This window comes from Apodemus sylvaticus, chromosome 10 (genome assembly GCF_947179515.1).
Source record: "Apodemus sylvaticus chromosome 10, mApoSyl1.1, whole genome shotgun sequence".
NCBI lineage: Eukaryota > Metazoa > Chordata > Mammalia > Rodentia > Muridae > Apodemus > Apodemus sylvaticus.
The window spans coordinates 108,811,063-108,831,437 of NC_067481.1; the positions used below are offsets into that span (position 1 = coordinate 108,811,063).

The 20,375-nt window shown below is 45.7% G+C and overlaps 2 protein-coding genes across 8 annotated transcripts in view; one reads left to right on the forward strand and one right to left on the reverse strand.

Annotated features, from left to right (window-relative positions):
- Nde1 (nudE neurodevelopment protein 1) overlaps positions 1-20,375 on the forward strand; it is a 46,134-nt gene that overhangs the window by 16,815 nt on the left and 8,944 nt on the right. Inside the window, exons 5-9 of one of the 4 annotated variants that reach the window (XM_052197184.1) lie at positions 4,128-4,264; positions 6,241-6,420; positions 8,894-8,985; positions 10,994-11,139; positions 12,620-13,758. In XM_052197184.1, coding sequence (XP_052053144.1) covers positions 4,128-4,264; positions 6,241-6,420; positions 8,894-8,985; positions 10,994-11,139; positions 12,620-12,713 — 649 coding nt within the window. In that variant the 3' untranslated portion in view covers positions 12,714-13,758. Of the gene's footprint in view, positions 1-4,127; positions 4,265-6,240; positions 6,421-8,893; positions 8,986-10,993; positions 11,140-12,493; positions 13,759-20,375 lie in introns of those variants that run through there. The other 3 variants (XM_052197185.1, XM_052197186.1, XM_052197187.1) reach the window with 3 other exon arrangements.
- Myh11 (myosin heavy chain 11) overlaps positions 15,217-20,375 on the reverse strand; it is a 91,027-nt gene continuing 85,868 nt past the window's right edge. For 2 of the 4 annotated variants that reach the window (XM_052197182.1, XM_052197181.1), the window contains 2 exons: positions 18,779-18,817; positions 15,782-15,880 (listed from right to left, as the gene is read on the reverse strand). In XM_052197182.1, coding sequence (XP_052053142.1) covers positions 18,787-18,817 — 31 coding nt within the window. In that variant the 3' untranslated portion in view covers positions 15,782-15,880; positions 18,779-18,786. Of the gene's footprint in view, positions 15,881-18,778; positions 18,818-20,375 lie in introns of all 4 variants that reach the window. The other 2 variants (XM_052197179.1, XM_052197180.1) reach the window with 1 other exon arrangement.

Below are 20,375 nucleotides of genomic sequence, written 5' to 3' on the forward strand. Positions count from 1 at the left end.
CTGAGTGTGGGTCTTCTGAAAGAGTAGTACAGCTTGTAACTGAGGTATCTCTAGTTTTTTGGTTTGGTTTTACTGTTTGTTTGTTTGTTTGTTGAATTATTTATTTACTGTATATGAATGCTCTCTCTGTATGAACACCTGATGCTAGAAGAGGGCATTGGATCCCAGGACAGATAGTTGTGAGCCACCATGTGGCTGCTGGGAATTAAACTCAAAACCTCTGGAAGAGCAGACAGTGCTCTTAACCGCTGAGCTCTCTCTCCAGCCCTGTTTGTTTTAATAGAAATTCAAACAAATAAACAGATACTGTTTCTAGCACTCTGTCATGAAAGTGGGTGGGTCTCATGAGACCCCTCCTACTTCTCCCCAAGGATTTATGGGTAGTTAATGGTTGCAGCTAGGGCCAGAGATTTTTCTTTAGAGTGCAGCACTCTAAAATGACCATACCCCATGTAGCCACCCTCACTGTCTTGTTGGGTCACACACACATGCACACGCACTAAAGACATGAACACAAAAGGGGATAATGGGAGAGTGTAGGGGACAAAGAAGGGTCGTGAGTGGTCATGGCAGACATCAAAGTGCTCATGTGTGAGACGCTGTAAAGAACCCTTCATGTATAACTAATATATGCTGATAGAATAGAATAAAAGCATTGTTATCCGTCCACTTCTTGTCCCCCATAAAGGAACACTTTGTACTCAGAGTTGTACATCTTGCTTTTCCACTTAACAATGGATGCTGAAGATACTATCTGATGAAGGATACTGAACACATTGTTCTTTTTTTCAAACACATATGTAATTGTCTACTAAATGATCAACATTGGCTGATACCATGACAACTCACTTACACAGGTTCCTGGGGGGGGGGGTGTCTTGCTATTCTTGGTTCCTTTACTGATCAGAGTCTCTGTAATAAGCAACCTTCCATGATATGTACCTGTGCAATGGGGTTCTGTAAGTGGAATGGCCCTGTCTGAGGATACAGGCCTATATGACTTGGATAAGCATTGTCCATCTATTTTTATTTTACTAGTTTATATTCCCAGTGGCCAATTCCCAGAATACCAATCCCTCATTTTCCAAATATCTTCCTTAACATAGTGGACTTACATAGTGGACACTTAGGATTTCTGTCCATCAAATAGAGGAGAAATGGGTTCACCTCAGTTTTGAATTCTAAATGACCTGGAGCTATGGTATTCCATTTTCTATGAGCTACATTCTCTCCCTCCCCATCTCCCGATTACTCTTTTTTTTCTCTCTCCCTCTTCCACTTACTTTTACCTACCTACCTACCTACCTACCAATTCAGTATTTGATCAAGTCCAGAGCTTTCACATGCTGGACAAGCTTTCTACCACTCAACTGCCTCTCATGCTGTTTTGTCCATTTTGAAGGTGAAATTTTACGGAGAGTGAAAGGGAGTCTTCTAAACATTTAGACAGGGCTTCATATAGCTGAGATTGGCCTCATGCTCACTGAAGTCTCCCACATCTACCTTCTAAGAATTAGAAATAAAGATGTGTCACCCCATCAGTATTTTGAAACTGGATTTGTATGGGTTTTCATTGTTTCTTAGAGACGTACCTGTTTGTCTTTGACGTGAGTAGGAAGTATCTGGACATTCTTTTGGCTGTGTTTAGTGTGTGCTTTGCTGTGCATGGATTATTTGACGTTTGTGCATTCAAGACAGTCATAGTTAGAGCCTTCTGTTGTCCAGTCATCTAAAAGCCTTCTTGTTTTTTTAGTTCAGGAGAGGGCAGGGGACTGAGATAGGGTTTCCATAAGTAGTCCATGTCCAAGTCCACTGTGCCAGCCTTGAACTTGCGATCCTCATGTTTTAGTCTCTCAAGTGCTAGGACTGCAAGGATACACCATTACACCTGGCATGTTCTTTATTTTTGAGATCCTAGAGTGGTGTGAGCATCATGCCTGTAGTTACTCTTTACATCTGGTCTTTCCAATCTGCCTTTTCGTGTCTGCTGTGTCCCACCCCACCCCACCCCTGCCACTAACACCAATTGGTATTTTCTTATAAGATAGTGAAAGAATTTTTTCTTTTCTATTTTGATAATGTGCAGTGTGCATATATGTATGTTTTATGAGTGTTCATGTGCATGTAGTTAATCATGAGAATCATTGCTCTTTTGCCTTATTCATTGAAGCAGGGTCTCTCAATCAAACTGTGCGCTCACTGAAATGGTTGGCTAGTCTAGCTAGTCAACTTGCTCTGAGATCCTTTGCCTCCACCTTCCCAGACAGAAATTACAAGCAGGCCACCATGTTCACCTGGCTTTACATGGGTTCTTGGGATCTGAACTCTGGTCTTTGTGCTTGTAGCAGTTACTTTAACCATTGAACCATCTCCCCATCCCAATTTCTTTCCCTCATGGGCCTCCTTAGTACAGAGCATTCATCTGCTTTTTCAGAAGCATCCACACCCCTCCATCTAGGAACCCAGATGCTTGATCTTTTTTACCGTTGTGACAACAATGAAATGTGTTAGAGACTTTGGGTCCTGAACGTCAGACTTCTGAATGTTTTCTTTTGTTGTCACTATGTAGGTGCCTTAGGTAAAACAGGTACTGACGTGGTGTTAAGAGGAAATGTTGAGTGAGTTAGCAAATTCAGCCTTTTCCTACAGCTGAAAGAACAAGAGCCACAGCAAGTCTTACAGGGATGAGTAGAGTGTTAGCTCCCGACCCTACTCCAAACCTGCTTCCATCTGCAGAAAGGGCAGTTGCACTGCCGATGCCTTCTGGGACAAACACAGGGCCTTTAATTGGAAGTACCAGCATATCTGTATAAAGTATGTATTGACTATGTAGTCTACTTTATTTCTGGTCTCATATCAAGAGGTGTCCTTACTGTCCCTGCTTTATATATGAGAAAACAGATCCAGCGAAAGTAGCTGGGCCAGAGTTAAACACCTAACAGATCCCCCCCACCCCCCAAAGACAGGGTTTCTCTGTATAGCTGTATAGCCCTGGCTGCCCTGGAACTCACTGTGTAGACCAGGCTGGCCACGAACTCAAATCCACCTGTCTCTGCCTCCCAAGTGCTGGGATTAAAGGCATGCGCCACCACTGCCCAGTCAGATTCTTTTTATTACCATTTTTAAGTTATAGCTCGTCTCTGCCTTTACCACCATTTACTACTGCGTTCTAGTGAAGTGCCTGCCCTGTTCACAAAGAAGTGATTGTTGGAGGGCAGCAACTAGGGGTCGAATGCCCAGAGCTTTTGAAACTTTAGTTTTTATCATCACATGTGTGTGCATGTGGAAGAGAGGTGGCAGAGGTCAGCATCATCAGGGGTCTTCCTCAATCACCCTACAATATTTTTGTTCCAGATAGGCTGGCTGGGTGGCCAGAAAGCCACTTAATGCTAGGATAAAGGGCTTATTCTGTGTACCCAGCTTTTTATGTGGGTGTTGGGGATCTCAGGTCGTGCTTAGTGACCACAGTATCACTTTAAAGTCACTAAGATTAATACTGGCCTCTTTGTTGTTGTTGTTGTTGTGTTTTGTTTTGTTTTATTTTTTTTGAGACAGGGTTTCTCTGAATAGCCCTGGCTGTCCTGGAACTCACTCTGTAGACCAGGCTAGCCTTGAACTCAGAAATCCGCCTGCCTCTGCCTCCCAAGAACTGGGATTAAAGACGTGCGCCACCACTGCCCAGCAATACTGGTCTCGTCTCTGTCTGTGTGTGTGTGTGTGTGTGTGTGTGTGTGTGTGTGTGTCTGTGTGTGTCTGTGTATGTCTGTGTCTGTGTGTCTGTGCTGGGCTGTTCTGAATGCTAAGTAGCACTCCTAGACCAGCTAGGGCTGGTTGCTGTCAATGACTGGGTGGAGCATTTGGCCCTAATGCCTTAATGGTCAAGGCTTTAGGTCATCTTAGGCTTTCCTGGCATGTGGAAATTATCAGACTTGACCCTCAAGGCAACCTGGTGTATCTTCTTAGCCCTCATGACTCCATTTTGTAAGTGAGGAGCCTGAGGCCCAAGAGGCCCTGTGGTACTTAGGACTGACCACTCAGGCACCCCTGCTGTCACATCTTCCAGGTTTTTAGGCACTGACAGATGCTGCCATTGCAATTTTGGATAACTGTGTACTTCTTCTACCCAGAGCCACAATCATGTCCCTGGAAGACTTTGAGCAGCGTTTGAATCAAGCCATTGAAAGAAATGCCTTCCTGGAGAGTGAGCTGGATGAGAAGGAGAATCTTCTAGAATCTGTGCAGAGGCTGAAGGATGAAGCCCGAGGTCAGAGGTTCCTCCCTGCATGGTGCTCTCCATCTAAGACAGCATCTGCTCTTGGCTTTGCCTTTCCAGAGAATCTAGAGCTATTCTGTGCATGAGTTGGCGTCAGAGAGGCTGAGGGGGCAGCTCTGTGTAAACGAGGAGGAGTGTGGGGAGGGTGCTCTGCACTGTTGTCAGCAGTTCTCGGTGATTATTGGAATGGCTGTCAGATACCTTGTGTGTGTCTGCAGGAAAAGTCTTGGGGTTCACAAATTCTGTCTTGGTTCATGGGCCTTGCCTCCTTAGTTCAGAATTGTTTTCTCAGAGAAGGATTCCCACACATGCCAGACAGGCTTGAGTCCTGGCAGAAGCACAAGAGTTTCTTGGGGAGAAAAATGCCATTGTATTGCAGGCCAGTTTTTGGCTGTTGTGCCAGGCATAGAATTTTTAGACTAATGGAACCTTCATCGGTAAGCCATCCTAGCTGCATTCTTAAGACAGTTTGTTCCAAATCCTAGTTTTTTGTTTGTTTGTTTCTTCAAGACAGGGTTTCTCTGTATAACTGCCTTGGCTGTGTTGGAACTTGTAGACTAGCTGACCTTGAGAACCAAGATTTGCCTGCCTCCTGAGTGCTGAGACTAAAGTATATGTCACTATGCCTGGCCCTTAATTCTTTTTAAATAAGAATGTGGTATCAAATGGTGTAGTCAGTAGATAGGGTTTAAAAAGCAGCAGTCAAGTTTAAATGGTTTTAGATTTATGAACTTATTGAATTCCATTAGAAGTGCCCTGTGGTACTGGGCATGGTGGTACACACCTGCAAGCCCTCTGTTTTGGAGAAGGGGATCAGTTCAAGGTCGTCCTTGACCTCATTGCAAGTCCTAGGTCAGCTGTGCTACAAAGACCACATCTTAAAACAAACAAGCAAAACAACAACAAAATCTTGGGTGGAAGAAATTCTCAAACTATTGATAAAGTCTATGTAAGTATTACAAAGTTTAAAGAAGTTGGCACATATGGTCCAAAACATTTCAGATAAGAGCTACTGGCCTCTTCTACCTATACCATTAGTAATGAAGATACCAGCAAATCACAGGAATTTATTTTATGAAGTGTTAAACAGTTATTAAAATGAGTGGACATTGGTAGATATGTTGTCATGGGAAAGATGGCAGACCCTTCATGGAAGGGGAGAGGATTAGTTACAGACCTGCTAATGCATCCTAAAATCATGTGTACAGTACTCAGTAGGAGTTTCCAACAGATGTGAACTGTGAGGGGAGGTCTGGAAAGGTCAGGAGGCTCAGAGATGATCTAGTGTTTGGCTCCATCCTCAATCCATCCAGCCCGTTGCTGAGCCAAGCTTGCCCTTCTGCAGAAGTCTGCCCAGGTCTCGGACTTGCTCGTCCTTGTCCCCCCCATGTCTCTCTGCACTGGTGCGCCCCGGCGTGCGGGGCTTCCTCACTGTTTCTCTGAAGCTCTCCATTCCCTTGCACTAGCCTAACAAAAGCTGTGACTTTCTCTCTTCCTTTTCTTTTAACTCGGTTTGGTAGCTGCTGAGATTTCAAGCCTGCCTGCTTGGGGTGTTTCCCTTAAACTAATAAAATTGTCCTCAAGCTTCACAAAGGAAACAACAAACAACAACAGACACAGAAAAAAAAAAACCCAAAAACTTGGTTATGTGATCCAGACAGAAGAGGACTGGGGGGAAGCAAGTTTTCACTTAGGGTTCTGTTCCTGCCACAGTGTTATGTCTTTGTTAACAATTATGTCAACAAATATGTTAAAGCTGTAGTGTTTAAGTTCTTTTATATTTTATGCAGAAGAAGACTGTGTTGTTTACGTAACTATTAAGGAGAGGACCTGAGGGTCCTTTCATTCAGGGTTTCCAGGTTGATTTCTAGGCCGTACACTTCTATTTTGGCTGCATCCTCACCCAAAAGCGAGGACTCACATTCTGGACCCTTTCCCCCTCCCCCCGCTCCCTCCCCCCCCTACAGATCTGCGGCAGGAATTGGCTGTGCAGCAGAAGCAAGACAAGCCCCGGACACCCATGCCAGGCTCAGGACAAGCCCAAAGGACAGACATGGCGGTGCAAGCCACAGGCTCTGTGCCTTCTACTCCAGTAGCTCACCGAGGACCTAGCTCTGGTTTGAACACGCCAGGAATGTTCAGACGTGGTGAGGACATGGGGCAGAGGGAAGTTTTTCTTTGATTTAAAGAATTTGCCCTTATTCCAGGTGTGGCGGTACAATTAACCCTAGCAGTCAAGAGCAGAAGCAGGAAGAGCCCTGTGAATTCAAGGCCAGCATGGTCTACATAGTGAGTTCCAGGACATCCAAGGCTATATAGAAAGACTATGCCTCGGATGGATGGATGGATGGATGGATGGATGGATGGATGGATGGATGGATGGTTGGATGGATGGATGGAAGGATGGATGGATGGAAGGAAGGAAGAAAGGAAGCAAGGAAGGAAGCAAGGAAGGAAATAAGTTAAAAGAGAGAGAAATAAACAAATAGTTTGCCCTGGTAAGAACCTAGTGTGGTTCTAGGTGTGGTAGCTTGGGTCTGGCTCAGTTAGGGAGTAGTGTGGGAATGCTCAGTAGGGCAGGCTGTTGAGATATATAATAGGAGAGTCTTGAGGGAGGCAGGGCATAGCAAATCCTGTGATAAAGAACAGGAACTGTCTAGAAGGGCAGCAATCTCTGCACAGAGGACAGCCTAGCATTCCAGGCACCACTGGAGGCCAGAAATCTGAAGGTCTAAATGTTACACACAGAAGTCAAAAGCATCATAGATTGGGCATGGTGGTACATGTCTGTAACCCAGTGTTCTGGAGGCTCAGGGCTAGTCTCTTAACTGTGTCTTAGGGTTTTACTGCAGTCAACAGACACCATGACCAAGGCAACTCTTATAAAGGACAACATTTAATTGGGGCTGGCTTACAGGTTCAGAGGTTCAGTCTATTATCATCAGGGTGGGAACATGGCAGTGTCCAGGCAGGCATGATGCAGGAGCAGATGAGAGTTCTACATCTTCATGTGAAGGCAGCTAGCAGAATACTGACTTCCAGGCAGTTAGAATGAAGGTCTTAAAGCCCACACCCACAGTGACACACTTCCTCCAACAAAGCCACACCTACTCCAACAGGACCACTCCTTCTAATAGTGCCACTCCCTGGGCCAAGCATATAAAACCATTACAAACTGGTCTACTTAGTGTGAGCCTGTCTCATAAATAAGTAAATATTTATGAGGGGAAGGGGCTTGCCCAGTGTAATTGGTATGGTTAAAACTGAGATATTTGAGTTCTGCCCCCAGCCTCTTGACCAATTCAGTCAAGCCACCAAAAGCAAATAGACAGTTATTGAATGCTTATTGTATGCTAGACAGTCTTTGCAACACTTCATATTAGGACCTCACAGAGCTATCTTAACAAACCTACTCTGCAGGTGGTAGTCCCATCTTTCAGGTGTGTTCACCAATGTCCCTGAAGCCACCTAGCAGATAAGTGGCAGAGTTGAGGTTCTCAGCCTCACCAGGCTGGTTCCAGGGCATAAGCCTCAGCCAACACGGTGAAACTTGGTGATGAAGACTGTTGTGGTTTCTGGTTCCAGTCCAGAGCAGTTCCCTGTGTTTGGGGTTCACATGACTTACCTGGTGTCTTAGTTACCGTTCTATTGCTGTAAAAATACAGTATGACCGAGCAACTCTCACATAAGAAAGCACTTGACTGGAGACTTGCTTAGAGTACAAATGCTATTATCATCATGACAAAGAACCTGGCGCTGCAGGCATGGTGCTCAAGAAGTGGCTGAGAGCTACATCCTGGCCTCAAATAGAGACAGATACTGGGCCTAGCATGGGCTTTTGAAACCTCAAAGTCAACCCCCCAGTGACACACTTCCTCCATCATGACTACACCTACTCCAATAAACCACACCTCCTAATCCTTAAAATCCTTTCAAACAGTTCCACTCTCTGATGCCAAACATTCAAATATGAGCCTTTGGGGTCATTCATATCAAGCTACCACATTTTAGGCTTAGATGAGTTCATGTCTCAGGCTCAGCTGGTCTTAGTGAGGCCTATAGTTGTACCATCTCTGTTGTGGGGGTGGTTGTCATGTGCAAGTTAGGTTTGACAGGGAGTACCTCCTACCCACTGAGTCATCACTGGCTGTGAGAGATGCTGTTCTTGTGGCTTGCTTAGCTGCCTGTGGTGATGCCAGACTATAATCCTAACTAATACTCAGCAAAGACTGCCACTGTAAGCCCAGCAGACAGAGAGGGACCCTGTCTCTTCCTCCCCCAAATGTGGCTTTTTTTCCCACTATGTATATATTTCTCCTGATCACAGTTTATGTTAACAAGGTATATGAAATTCTTAGATGTACCTTGGCTTGGTTTAAAAAGATTAACCTGTTTTTTTTTTTAAAAAAAAATAGCTGTTTAAAATAATCTTACCAAGGATTCAAAAAAATAGACTGTCTGGTAGTTTCTTGGCATGTTGCCCAATTAATTCCTTAATGAAATAAGATGGTAATCAGAATCAAAGGGAAGGTATCATCCCCACCCCCATAGTTTGAGTGTAGTGACATTAGAACACAGACCAAAGGATCCTGTGACCCATGCTGCTTCTTGCACATTCAGGTCTGGACAGCTCCAGTAGTGGGACCCCACTCACACCTGCAGCCAGGATATCAGCCCTAAACATCGTTGGGGACCTGCTTCGGAAAGTTGGGGTAAGTCTGGGCCTTTGTAGGGTGTTTTGTCTGAAGGTTTGTCTAGACATGGCCTCTCTCTTCACTTTCATAGAGACCTCCTAAATTTTCTTTGTTTTGTTTTGTTTTGTTTTTTGGAGACAGGGTTTCTCTGTATAGCCCTGGCTGTCCTGGAACTCACTCTGTAGACCAGACTGGCCTCGAACTCAGAAATCCGCCTGCCTCAGCCTCCCAAGTGCAGGGATTTCAGGCGTGCGCCATCACTGCCCGGCTCCTCCTAAATTTTCAATGTGTATCGTTCATCTATGCCTCTTAGCATCTTCCGCTCACTGGATGGGAGTTTTGTTGTAGGGGGCCATGTGTTCAGAATCCAGATCCCCTTTTCCTTTCAGACATCTGTCATTTTTCCTCCAAGTAATTTTGGATAATAGGGTGGTGTCTATGTTTGTGTCTGTCTTTCAGAATTGGGCCTCATCCTATATAGCCCAGGCCTTCCTTACTTGGGCAGCAACCCTCATGCCTCACAGTCTCTCAGATTCTGAGATGATAGTTGTAGACTACCATGCCCTAGCTGTTATTTCTTAATTGAAAAAAAATCCCAGGGCCATTTAAAAATGAGTTAGTCCTCTCCTCCCTGTCTCTCTCTAGTAGAACATCTTAAGAATGGAGAGCAAAGGCCTTGGCCTTTCTGCTTTATGTTAATTACCAGAAGGGTCTACAGGATACAAAATTCTTTGTATTTGCACTTTCAGTTTTAGAAATGAAAGGCCATTTACCATCAGGCCAGGCTGTCCTGAGGCAGAAAAAGAACACACACACACACACACACACACACACACTCAGAGTCTGCTTGCGTGCACAGGTCTGTAGGTTTGTGGATATTTAGGTTTATTTACTCAAAGTCCAAGGCCTTGTTTGAACCTCTCTTCTGGTTTAATGAGGTAAACAAAGGAAATAATTCCAGAAGTTATTATTATCATTAGTATTTGCTGAGGGTAGTTCTTGTTCTGTTTTTTTGTTGTTGTTTGTTTGACACACGGTCTTGCTATATACTCTAAGCTGGTCAGGAATGTACAGTAATTCTCCTTCTTTGGTCCTTTGAGTGCTGGGATTACAGGTTTGTACTACCATGCCTAGCTCATATTTCACTAGGTAGAGTAAAATTTCTGGGACTCTTCTGGATATTTTAGATGGGTAACTTCAGTACTTGTAGATGCATTGAGTTCCACTGGGCACCTTTAAGAAAATTTGGAACCACAGTTTAGATTGTTTTCTCTGTGGCCCCCATGCTTTATTTGGTTTTGTTTTGTTTGTTTTGTTGCTGGTAGTGGTGGTGGTGGTGGTGCTGGTGGTGTTGGTGCTGGTGCTTGTGGTGGTGTTGCTGGTGATGGTGGTGGTGCTGGTGCTGGTGATGATTGCGCTGCTGGTGGTGGTGGTGGTGGTGGTGGTGGTGCTGGTGGTGATTGCGGTGATTGCGCTGGTGGTGGTGGTGGTGCTGGTGCTGGTGGTGGTGCTGGTGCTGGTGGTGGTAGTGGTTTTTTGTTTGTTGTTGTTGGTTTGGTTTTTTTTTTTTTTTAAGATGGTTTCTCTCTGTGTAACCCTGACTTTCCTGGAGCTCACAGAGCTCACTGTGTTGACCAGGCTGGCCTTGCACTCTCAGAGCCCTTCTTCCCCCTACCTCTGGAGTGCTGAGATCAAAGGTGTGAGCCACTATATGCAGTGGCTCTCGTACTTTTGTGATCCTGGATTTTTTTTCTCCCTTTGAGGGGTGAGGAAGGGAATGATAGGAACAGGGTCACATAGCCCAGGCTAGTCTCAAATTTGCTATGTAGCTGAAGATAACTTTTAACTTCCAACCCTCCCGTCTCTATCTTCCAAGTATTGAGGTTATAGGTATGCTGTGCCTAGTTTATGTGCCACTGGGGATCAAACCCTGGACTTCATGCACACTTGGCAAATGTCCTCCAAGCTGACTACTTCTCCAGCCCTTTTTCTATAACTTGACTGATGAAAGTCATTTTCTTCTCAGGCCCTGGAGTCCAAACTAGCATCATGCAGGAACTTCATGTATGACCAGTCCCCAAGCCGGACAAGCGGGCCAGCCTCAGGGCGAGGAGCCAGAAACAGAGATGGTGTTGACAGAAGGCCAGGCAGCACCAGTGTGGGCGATAAAGGGTCAGTACCTTCGATACTCTCTGTTAAGACATACCAGGCTGCTCTAGATCAGACAGTAGCGTCAACCTGACCTAGTCTTTTGTTTTAAGGCTGTAGGATTATTTCAGCAAACCTTACCCTCTACTTTCTTTTCATGAGACAGAGACTCCCTCAGTAGCCCAGGCTGGCTTTGAATAAGCCCCTCACTTGAGGGCAAATTAGATGATATCTGAATTTGTGCAGGTAGACAAGTAGAGAGCTGTGTATGCAATGTGATTTGTGCTGTGAGGAGGCCCTGTCCAAATCCCTTGTTTGGGACTTGCACTTCCTGAGAACATTTGTGAGTTGGGATACACTACATGCTTACCTGTGTGGAGGCTCAAGGTCAGCTTTAAGTGACGTCAGCAGAGTCTCGCTGGCATGGAGCTCACCAAGTATGCTACTAAGCCCCAGGGATCCACGTGCCTCTGCCTCCCTTCAGTGCTGAGATCAAAAGTATGAGCCATCATGTCTGGCTTTTTACATGGGTATTGGGGATCAGACTCAGGTCCTGATGATGTGGGCAAGTACTTTTGCCAACTGATCTATCTCCAGGCCCTTAGTTTTAAATCTGTGCACCCTTCAAGAATCAGTCCAGCCAGATCAGATTCTCAAAAACAGAGGCCGACAGCTGCCTCTAGATCTAGGAGTTCACTGAAAGGAGTCTGCATTGCCCTGGGCCCCAGGCCATGTCCATGTGATAAGTGTGAGGCAAACACAGGAGGGAAATGGACTGATCCACGGTGCACATTTAGCTTCTGGACCTTTAAACACAAATCTTTAGATATATCTATTTATTTTTGAGACCAGGCCTCACTATGTAGGCAGGGGACTTGAAGAGCCTGGGGTATATTGCCTGCCTCTGCCCCTTATATGCTGGGATTAAAGGCATATATACCACCATGCTGAGTCAAATTTTTTATTTAAAATAAATTTTTTTCAATTATATTTATTGGATATGTGTGCACAGGTACACAAGTGTGTTTTCCATAGTGTACATGTGAAGGTCAGAGGACAACTTGCAAAAGTCAGTTCTTTCCTTCTACTGTGTGGATTCTGGGATTGTAGGCTAAGCTACAAGCATCTTTACCTGCTGAGCCATCTCTTCTGCCTAGAAAAAGTTGGGGGTTTTTCGTTTTTTGTTTTTTTGTTTTGTTTTTTAATTCAAGAGGCTGGGCTGTTGCTGAGTCCCTGCATTCAGCCCCCAGTGATTCCCAACCAAGTGAAGTGACCGAGAAGTAGGTGCTTCTGTAGGATCTTCTGAGATTGGCAGCTTTTTCTGCAGCCTTGGGAATTAGGAAACCAGATGGCCAGTCTTGTTTTCTTCATTCCACAGGAGAGAAAATTGAGACCCCTGCGGCTTGTTCCCGCTCTTGACATTCACTCTTAGAACCTTGGGGCCTATGCTAGCCGCTGGGATGCTGCTGTCTCATCTGCTAAATATGGTTTGCTCTGTCTGAAGGTCAGGAAAGCGCTTGGAGTTTGGGAAGCCAGCCTCAGAGCCAGCATCACCAGCACTGCCTTCGACCCACGGTGTGGTCACGCTTTTGCTTTAGGACCAGTGGGAACTGCACTCTCACCTGTCTTCCCTACTGTATAGTTGGCTTCAGTCGATTTATTTTCAAGGTAGTTTGAGAAATAAGAGCCAGCATCACCAGCAGTCACGTTGTGCTGTGCACCTAAGCTGACTAGGGCTGTGGGCGGTGGACTTGACGTCATCTCTATAATGTGGCCCAGCCCCTAGCAGTGTGTCATTGAAATGAGCTGTCCCCCCCCCCCAAAAGGCAGCTCTAAAGTATGACGTCATTGGCTACCTAGAATTTTAATGGCCTCCAGAGGTGTTTTGAATATGTATAATCTTCAGAGCAGGACTAAAACCCAGCTCAGGAGCTCTCTGCAGCCTACTTCCAGCTGAAGCTGTCTTCTGGAACATTCTCCTGGTGCTTTCACAGCATGAGTCAATTGTATCTAGGACTGGGAGATTACACAGACAAAGGCTTTATAAAACGACGGACATGTACCTTTGACAACATTGCCTCTTCTTAGGTCAGTGGGAGGCCATCCTCTATAGAGAAACCCTGACTCCTGTCTTTCTTGAGTCCCCTGCCCTGATGTTGGGGTGGCGTGTGCATCAAGACCCTGGACAGCTTGCGTTACACTGGCCTCTGTTACACCATCCCTAAGAACAGAACTTCATCCAGCCAGCAGGGCTTCTTCCAGACACCATAGAGCAGCCCGGCTGACTAAAGCTTGAGATGGAGATCACCGCCAGACGCTTCCTCGGGCTGTGGAAAGATCAGCACAGGCCCTGCAATGCCTGCTCATCTCTGGGGTGTGGTGCTGCCTCAAGCACAGTCCACAATGAGAAAAGCACACTAACACCAGAGCGCGACCCCCTTCACTGGCTACTAACTTATTTTTTAGTTGATTGGTAAAACTGGCCTAGAGTCAGACCTAGAACTTTCTGTGTGCTACTGACATTCACAAGGTGGTTTTAAGCTGTTTGGCTATTTGTTCCCCTTAGACATAATAACCTGGGAAAAGATGGACTTTATTTTTTATAAGAAATAAAATAAAATTAAAAGAAATGCCTGCGCAATAGATGTGTGTCTGTCCTTCCGTGTCTGCACGGGGCTTTAAAGTTTGTTTTTTGTTTAACCAAGTAATAAAATAATAGGACAAAAAGGTGTTTTGTGCATGGAATATGTAGTTGTTTGTGTGGATTTGGAGACACATGTGTACATGTGTGGGAATCAAAGGTCAACATCTGATATCTCCCTCAATTGTATGTGTGTAGGTAAATAAGTCTGTATATGTGTGCGCAGAGGTTCATATTTAGTGTCCCCCTTTTTTATTCCATGTTTACATCTCAAATGACATCCTACTTCCCGGTTACCCCTCCACAAGGCCCCCATCCCACGATCCTCATCTCCTCCCTCCCTTTGCCTTTATGCGGGTGCTGACTTTCTTACCGCTTTCCACCTTATTTTTAAGGTAGAGCCTCTTAGTAAGCCTGTGTCCACCCATTAGGTTAGGCTGGATAACCAGCTCCAAGAATCCTCCAGGGTGGGGTTACAGAAGTGTGCCGCAGTGCCCAGCTTTTGTGTGGGTTCTGTGGATCTGAGCTGAGAGCCTCATACTTGCAAAGCAGGCACCTTGCACACTGAAACCTGATTTTTAAAAATGTCTATCGAAGTCAGCTTTTCAGCAGTGATGCTAGGAATTGTTTGTATGTCATTCCAGCTATGCATCAGCATTTGGCAGGCAGGAGGATTGGCAGTTCAGGATTTCCTATCTTTTTTTTTTTTAATCTGCAGAATTGGGCTTTAGGAAAGTTTGCATGGCTAGAACTTTTGCCAAGCATGTCTCCCTTAAGCACTATAGTTGGAGAATTAAAGGGCCCTGGCCTGCTTCTGTAGGGTCTTCATGCTAAGAACACTTTCTTAAATGGTTATTGGAGGTAGGATGAGATTGTCTCAGAGTTATGGTCAGCCCTGCCTCAGCCTTCCAAGCCCAAGGAGTATAGTAGACATGGGCCTAAGTGTTTTTTGCTATTTGTTTTTTTGTTGTTGTTGTTAACTGTTTTGCACATTCTGTTTGAAGATGAATGTGTTATAGAGGCAGATGTGGTCTACAGATCTGAAATATTTAAGTTCATTTGTGCATGAATATATGCCACAACACTCAAGGAGAGGTCAGAGTACAGCGAACTATGAGTCCCTGGACAGACGCAGGCCTGACGACCTGCGTGTAGGAAGTGAGCAGCAGCCCTAAGCACTACACGCCCGCCTTTATAGAGGTTCTACTGGGCCCCCTGCTGGGCATGGAGGTCAAAGAAGCTTTGTACTTAAAATATTGGTTGAATGTGCTGCCCTAGAAAGGCTTGGGTCCCCAAATACTTTGTGTTTTGGGGATGTAATCTTTGTGCATCTTGGAGACAGAGCCCAGTTCTAAACACTGAATTCATTTGGGCTTCATGTACACTTACTTGTGGTAGGATCCCTGAGAGGATTAAATGAGAGGGCTGAAGACAACCGCTGGACAGAAGAGGCAACTCCATTCTTGTGACGTATAACCTTTTATTAGTGAAAGTGTCCGTGGGTGAAAATAAGAGTGTAACCGCTCTGCTCGCTCGGCCCTGGGAGCAGTGTTTCTTTTTTAATTCAGATGACTAAAAAAGTCACTTGGTCTTGGTGAACTGTGTCTGAGGTGTGGCAGGCAGGAAAGGGAAGGGAATTTTCAAATGGGCTTTCCTCCAAACCGGAAGGTCAGGCAGGTCAGGGAATGGTTGGGAGTGGGTGTGTGGGGGTGGGGGGAGCTGTGGCACGTATTCCTGTAACTTCCTCATTTCAAGTAAACAAACTTGCTGGTGACTGTGGCTCCCGACCTGCATCTCTTTTTTGGATTTTCTCTGATAGCCCATTTAAAAACTTAAATCACACCCTTTGTGCAGGGCTGTGGTTGACTCCTGGTGAGGGGTGGTGTGATGTCTGCAACTTGAGAACGAAAGGAGACAAATGCTAAGCAGTCTGCTGGGCTCTGTTGTCATTTAGTGTTTTGTTTTCCCTGACATAGTGTCCAATCCCGAATTTATTCACTGGCTTTGGTTCCATTGAAGTCTGAGTCCCGAGCGTCCATCTCTTCTTCAGATCCATCTGTGTTTTCAATAACTCTACGGCCCCCAGCCCTTCTGGAAGGAACAAATGAAGCCTCGTTTCCTCTCCTATGAGTTTGAAACAGAAAATACACGTGTCTTTATCTAACAGTGATTGGAAGAGGTTTTTATCAAGGGTGATATCAAACACATACTCAACACAAATGAGTCACAAACAAATTCAGGGTGAGTCCCAGCCAGTCTTAAAAGTCTGGATGGTTCTACGTATTCAGTTGGCATGGGGTTATTGGTTTTAAAATAATCAAATAGGATTCTGGTCTGCCTTGGGTTGGGAAGAGAAAAGGGTCAATGCAGATGTAGGGTAGCACACAGGCCTGGTGTCATCAGGTGGAAGGTCGTGTGCAGGCCTAGTACTGTTTTATCTATAATTTCTGTCCATGGGCATAAAAAAGGCATGCTTGTAGGTTTTCAAAGTGGAGAGGGAGAGTTTCTCAGAGGACAAGCCTTAGTTGAAGGGTGACACAGCACCCTCTGCTGGTGTGGAGCTTCCTGCCCTGAGTTAGACACCATCTCTCCACCATGGGGGAAGAGATGGTATCTAACTTGAATGTATTTTCTTCACCATGATCACATGATGCAGAACACAAAGTAGATGTTCAAATGAATAGTTGAAAGATTATTGATCTGAGGTACATTTTTGTTCTAGTGGGCAGGACAGCCCTGAATCTTCACTGCTGTCTTCAGTGTCTGCATGTCTCATCCTGGCTATCCAAGCCCACCTGATCTTACTGGAAGGGCTAGATATATTGAGTACAGCCTTGAGTGAGAAAGGAAAGTGGACAGAAAGGGGGAAAGGTCAGTTTCCTTGCAGATAGCTTTTGCTATTTCACAGAAGGTTATGTGGATTTTCAGTGACCTAATATGTGATCTTGTTAGGTCAGCACAGCCCTGTTTGACCTGAATTTGAATACAGGTGGCATAACACATTTTAGTACAGTTAAGAAAACCAACATTGGGTAACAAAGCAACTTGCTGGCCATATGGAGGCTGGAGGAAGAAGCCATGAGTGCCCACCCACTCACCCATTCTTTATCCCAAAGGAATACATCAGACAGGCAATACACAGCAGGTAATCAGCAGGTAGGGGAACTCCCTGTGCAAACATTTTGAGGTTTTCTCAGGATGTAGCAATCAAGAATAAATACTTAAAGTTGTAGCCACTCCCAAAATAAGACACTGGGGCGGGCTTCAGAGGGCCATTTCAGAAGGGCTTCTTCCCTTGAGAGGGTGAAGGGGCCTGGACTGTAGTATAGAGGGGTGACAGTCAGTGCCCCTTCCCTCATGGTGGCACATTGGCTTCTGAATTCAATGGGTGGTGTCCTGGGGCTAGAAAGAGTGTCTAAGTCTACATCGAGGCTCTAGATACTTTTTGCTTTTTGGAACAATCTATATTTGTTGATTCAAACAGTTTATCCCTTGATCTCAGAAATAAGTCATACTCTACTCATCAAGAGACCACAGTGGCATGTTCCAGCTCAGGGATTTCTATTGGAGAAAGCAGTTCTAAATCCAAGACAAAAGGTTGGGGCCCCAACAAAGATTTGTTTTAAAATCCCCAGAGTCTCATTCTGGAGAATTGTAGATCTTTCCAAAGACTCTGAGTTTATTCTAGGTGCCAGACCTCCATTGGAGATCAGACCTTGTTTCCTGATACCTGGGAGTCTCCTCTGATCCCCCTTGTATCCTTGGGGATGCTCTCTGCAAGACCTCAGTTCATTTTAAGTAATTGACAGCAAGAACAAAGTTGAAATTCTACAAAGAACAGGTGGATATAAGCAAGAATGTCCTTGAGCTCAGCATGAGGTTCTGGGTACTTCATTGAGCCATAAGTGGAGGCTGAGGAGGGGGTAGATAAAGGCGCTTACAATCCTGGAGAAGCAGAATCCCTTTGACAGGGGCCCCATGTGCTTTGAGCTCATTCTCCTATCTTTGGACATGTGCAAGTCTGTGAGGCCTTCAAAAAAAGTTTCTACAGGTAGTGTCCAATTCCCACCCTCAGGTACTGAAAATACAGTAAGCAATGAGCCCAAGTTCAAGCTGTCTGAAGCCCTGGCATCTGTGCTGCAGTAGGGACACAGGACAAGCTTAACCAGGAGCAGATGGGTTTCTGGGCTGTAGTCGCTGTGGCCCTGGGCTTATTATATTCTGGATTCATGACCCAGGCCAGTCAGTTAGAAACCATGTCCATTCTTCAGGGGTGGGTGCAAAGAGGACGATACCATATGTACTCAGTGAGGCATCAATCTTACAACACCAGTGAGAGTCCTGACAGGGTCAGAGTGCTCAGCATGCAGGTCAGAATAACCTCAGCCAAAGCGCAATTGGTAAAGTGCTTGTTTACCATGCATGAAGCCCTGGACTCCAGCCTCAGCATCACTTAAGAGTATAGCAGCTCACACCTGTCATTGCGGCACTTAAGAGGCAGAAACAGGAAGATTTGTAGCTCAAAGCCAATCTTAGCTACACGAGACACTGTCTCAAAACAACAAACCAAACCAAAATAACAACAAAAACCCCAACATGCAGTATTTTAAAATCTCATGGAGATGTGATCAAAGTGTTTTGCCAAAAGCCATGTTTGACAAAATGCCAGAGAAAAAGACAATGACTCAAGAGACGAGGTCTGCTTACATTCCCAGCTCTGAACTAGATCTGCCTTTAGATTTGGGGGGGAGGGGGTCTCACAGAAATTTGCAAGGACTTGGAAAGGAGAAGACACAGGGAAGGGGTGCTGGGCACAGAGAGATGGGGACAAGAAGGGGGTGCAGGGCACAGGGATGGGGACAAGGAGGGGTGTAGGGCACAGGGATGGGGACAAGGAGGGGGTGAAGGGCACAGGGATGGGGACAAGGAGGGGTGTAGGGCACGGAGATGGGGACAAGGAGGGGGTGCTGGCCATAGAGATATAAGGGACAGTGTGACATACGAGCTGTAGGCACAAGGTACCTGGTGGCTCACTGCGAAGTTTCCTGTGGAGGGGGCCCTCTGAAACAGAGAGAGTCCCCAGAGGTTACCATCCACACTTGGGAAGGAGCTGGTTAACTACATTAAGGGCACTAGCTTTGATCGAGTAATAAAAGGTACTTCTCAGTCAAACGTAAACCAGAGAGCCAGCCTGGAGAAGCTGGTGCTTTAGATAAGGCCAGGCACCGTTTAAACGTCTGTCCTCCCGATTCACTTGAGAAACACTTAGAAGTTCCAGCATTGAATAAAGGTAAAGGCATCTGAAAAAAAATAGTCTGAAAGATCCGCGTTAGACCAGAATGCATGTTGCAGGTATGTGTGTGCTGTGTGTGGGTGTTGTCTTCATGAACATTTTTTCAGACAGGGTCTCACTGACCTAGAGTTCACTAATAGAACTAGGCTAGCTAGCCAGAAGTCCCAGGAATTCTCCTGTTTCTGCCACCCCAGCATTAGGGGTACAAAACTGTGCCACCATGCCCAGCTTGTTTACAGGATTAAATTTGGGTCTTTGTGCTCAAAAATAAGCCCTTTAACCAAGTGAGCCACTGCCCTAGTTCTGGTCTCTGTTACCTTTGGTGGCAGCTGTGGGAGGTGATAGGCAACATGACAAATGTTTGTGGCACATACAAGGCCATTTACCTGGCCAGTAGCACGGAAACTTGCACATTGATTTCTTGCTTGTTGGTAGGGTTTAGCCAGCCTCACACAACTCTAGTGTGTGAGTTCACGTCTCTGTGGACCGAGGCTCAGAGAACACAGTACATACTGGCACCTCAAAAGGGTTTGGTTCTCTCTTGGCCTGCACTACCTCAGGTCAAGTATTTTGGGTAGAACCCACAGACACAGTCAATACAATCTCAAAAAGCCATTAAGCCTAAGAGAGAAGAGAGACCTCAGACAGCTGAGGCGACTGTCCTCCAGCCACACTCGGGGCAGAGGGCACCAGCCCCACTAGAACATTCTTCAGGTCATTGTGGAAACGGGTCTTGTGCACTGAGCCCTCGGTGCTGGAACAGCTCTTGTATTCCTGCTAGACTGGAGAAATTAAGAAGAATGGTTTCTAGCCTATCGGGTAGGACCCAACCACACACTGTCATCTTGAGGGATTGGAGGCTCCTTTCAAGACGAATCACTTTCTTAGTACAAAGATGAAAAAGGGACCAAGATGGAGCCTGGGCAGTCTAGTGCATGGTGGGTTTGCCTGGGCAGTCCAGAGCATGGTGGGTTTTTGACAGAGAAAGATGGGCAGTCAGATGAGTGGGCTCTGTGAGGCCCAGAGAAAGTGTGTATCCAACAAAAGGTCCTCTGATGGTCATTCTACCAAAGGCTATTATAGACCATGGTGTGGCCTAAAGAAGTGTGATTGATGCTCCCCAAACATTGTGTGTGGACAGGAGTGGCAGAGGAGCAGGGCTAGAGTTTCTCAATGGAATAACTGAAGGAGAGTGAGGCAAAGCCCAGGCAATGCATATGTTGGGCGCAAAGCAGGCAAGGGCCAGGTTTAACGAGGCCATGACTCTTCCACACAGCTTAGCACAGATGTCAGGGCAGATGCAGGAGGAAGCTGGTGTGAATTTCA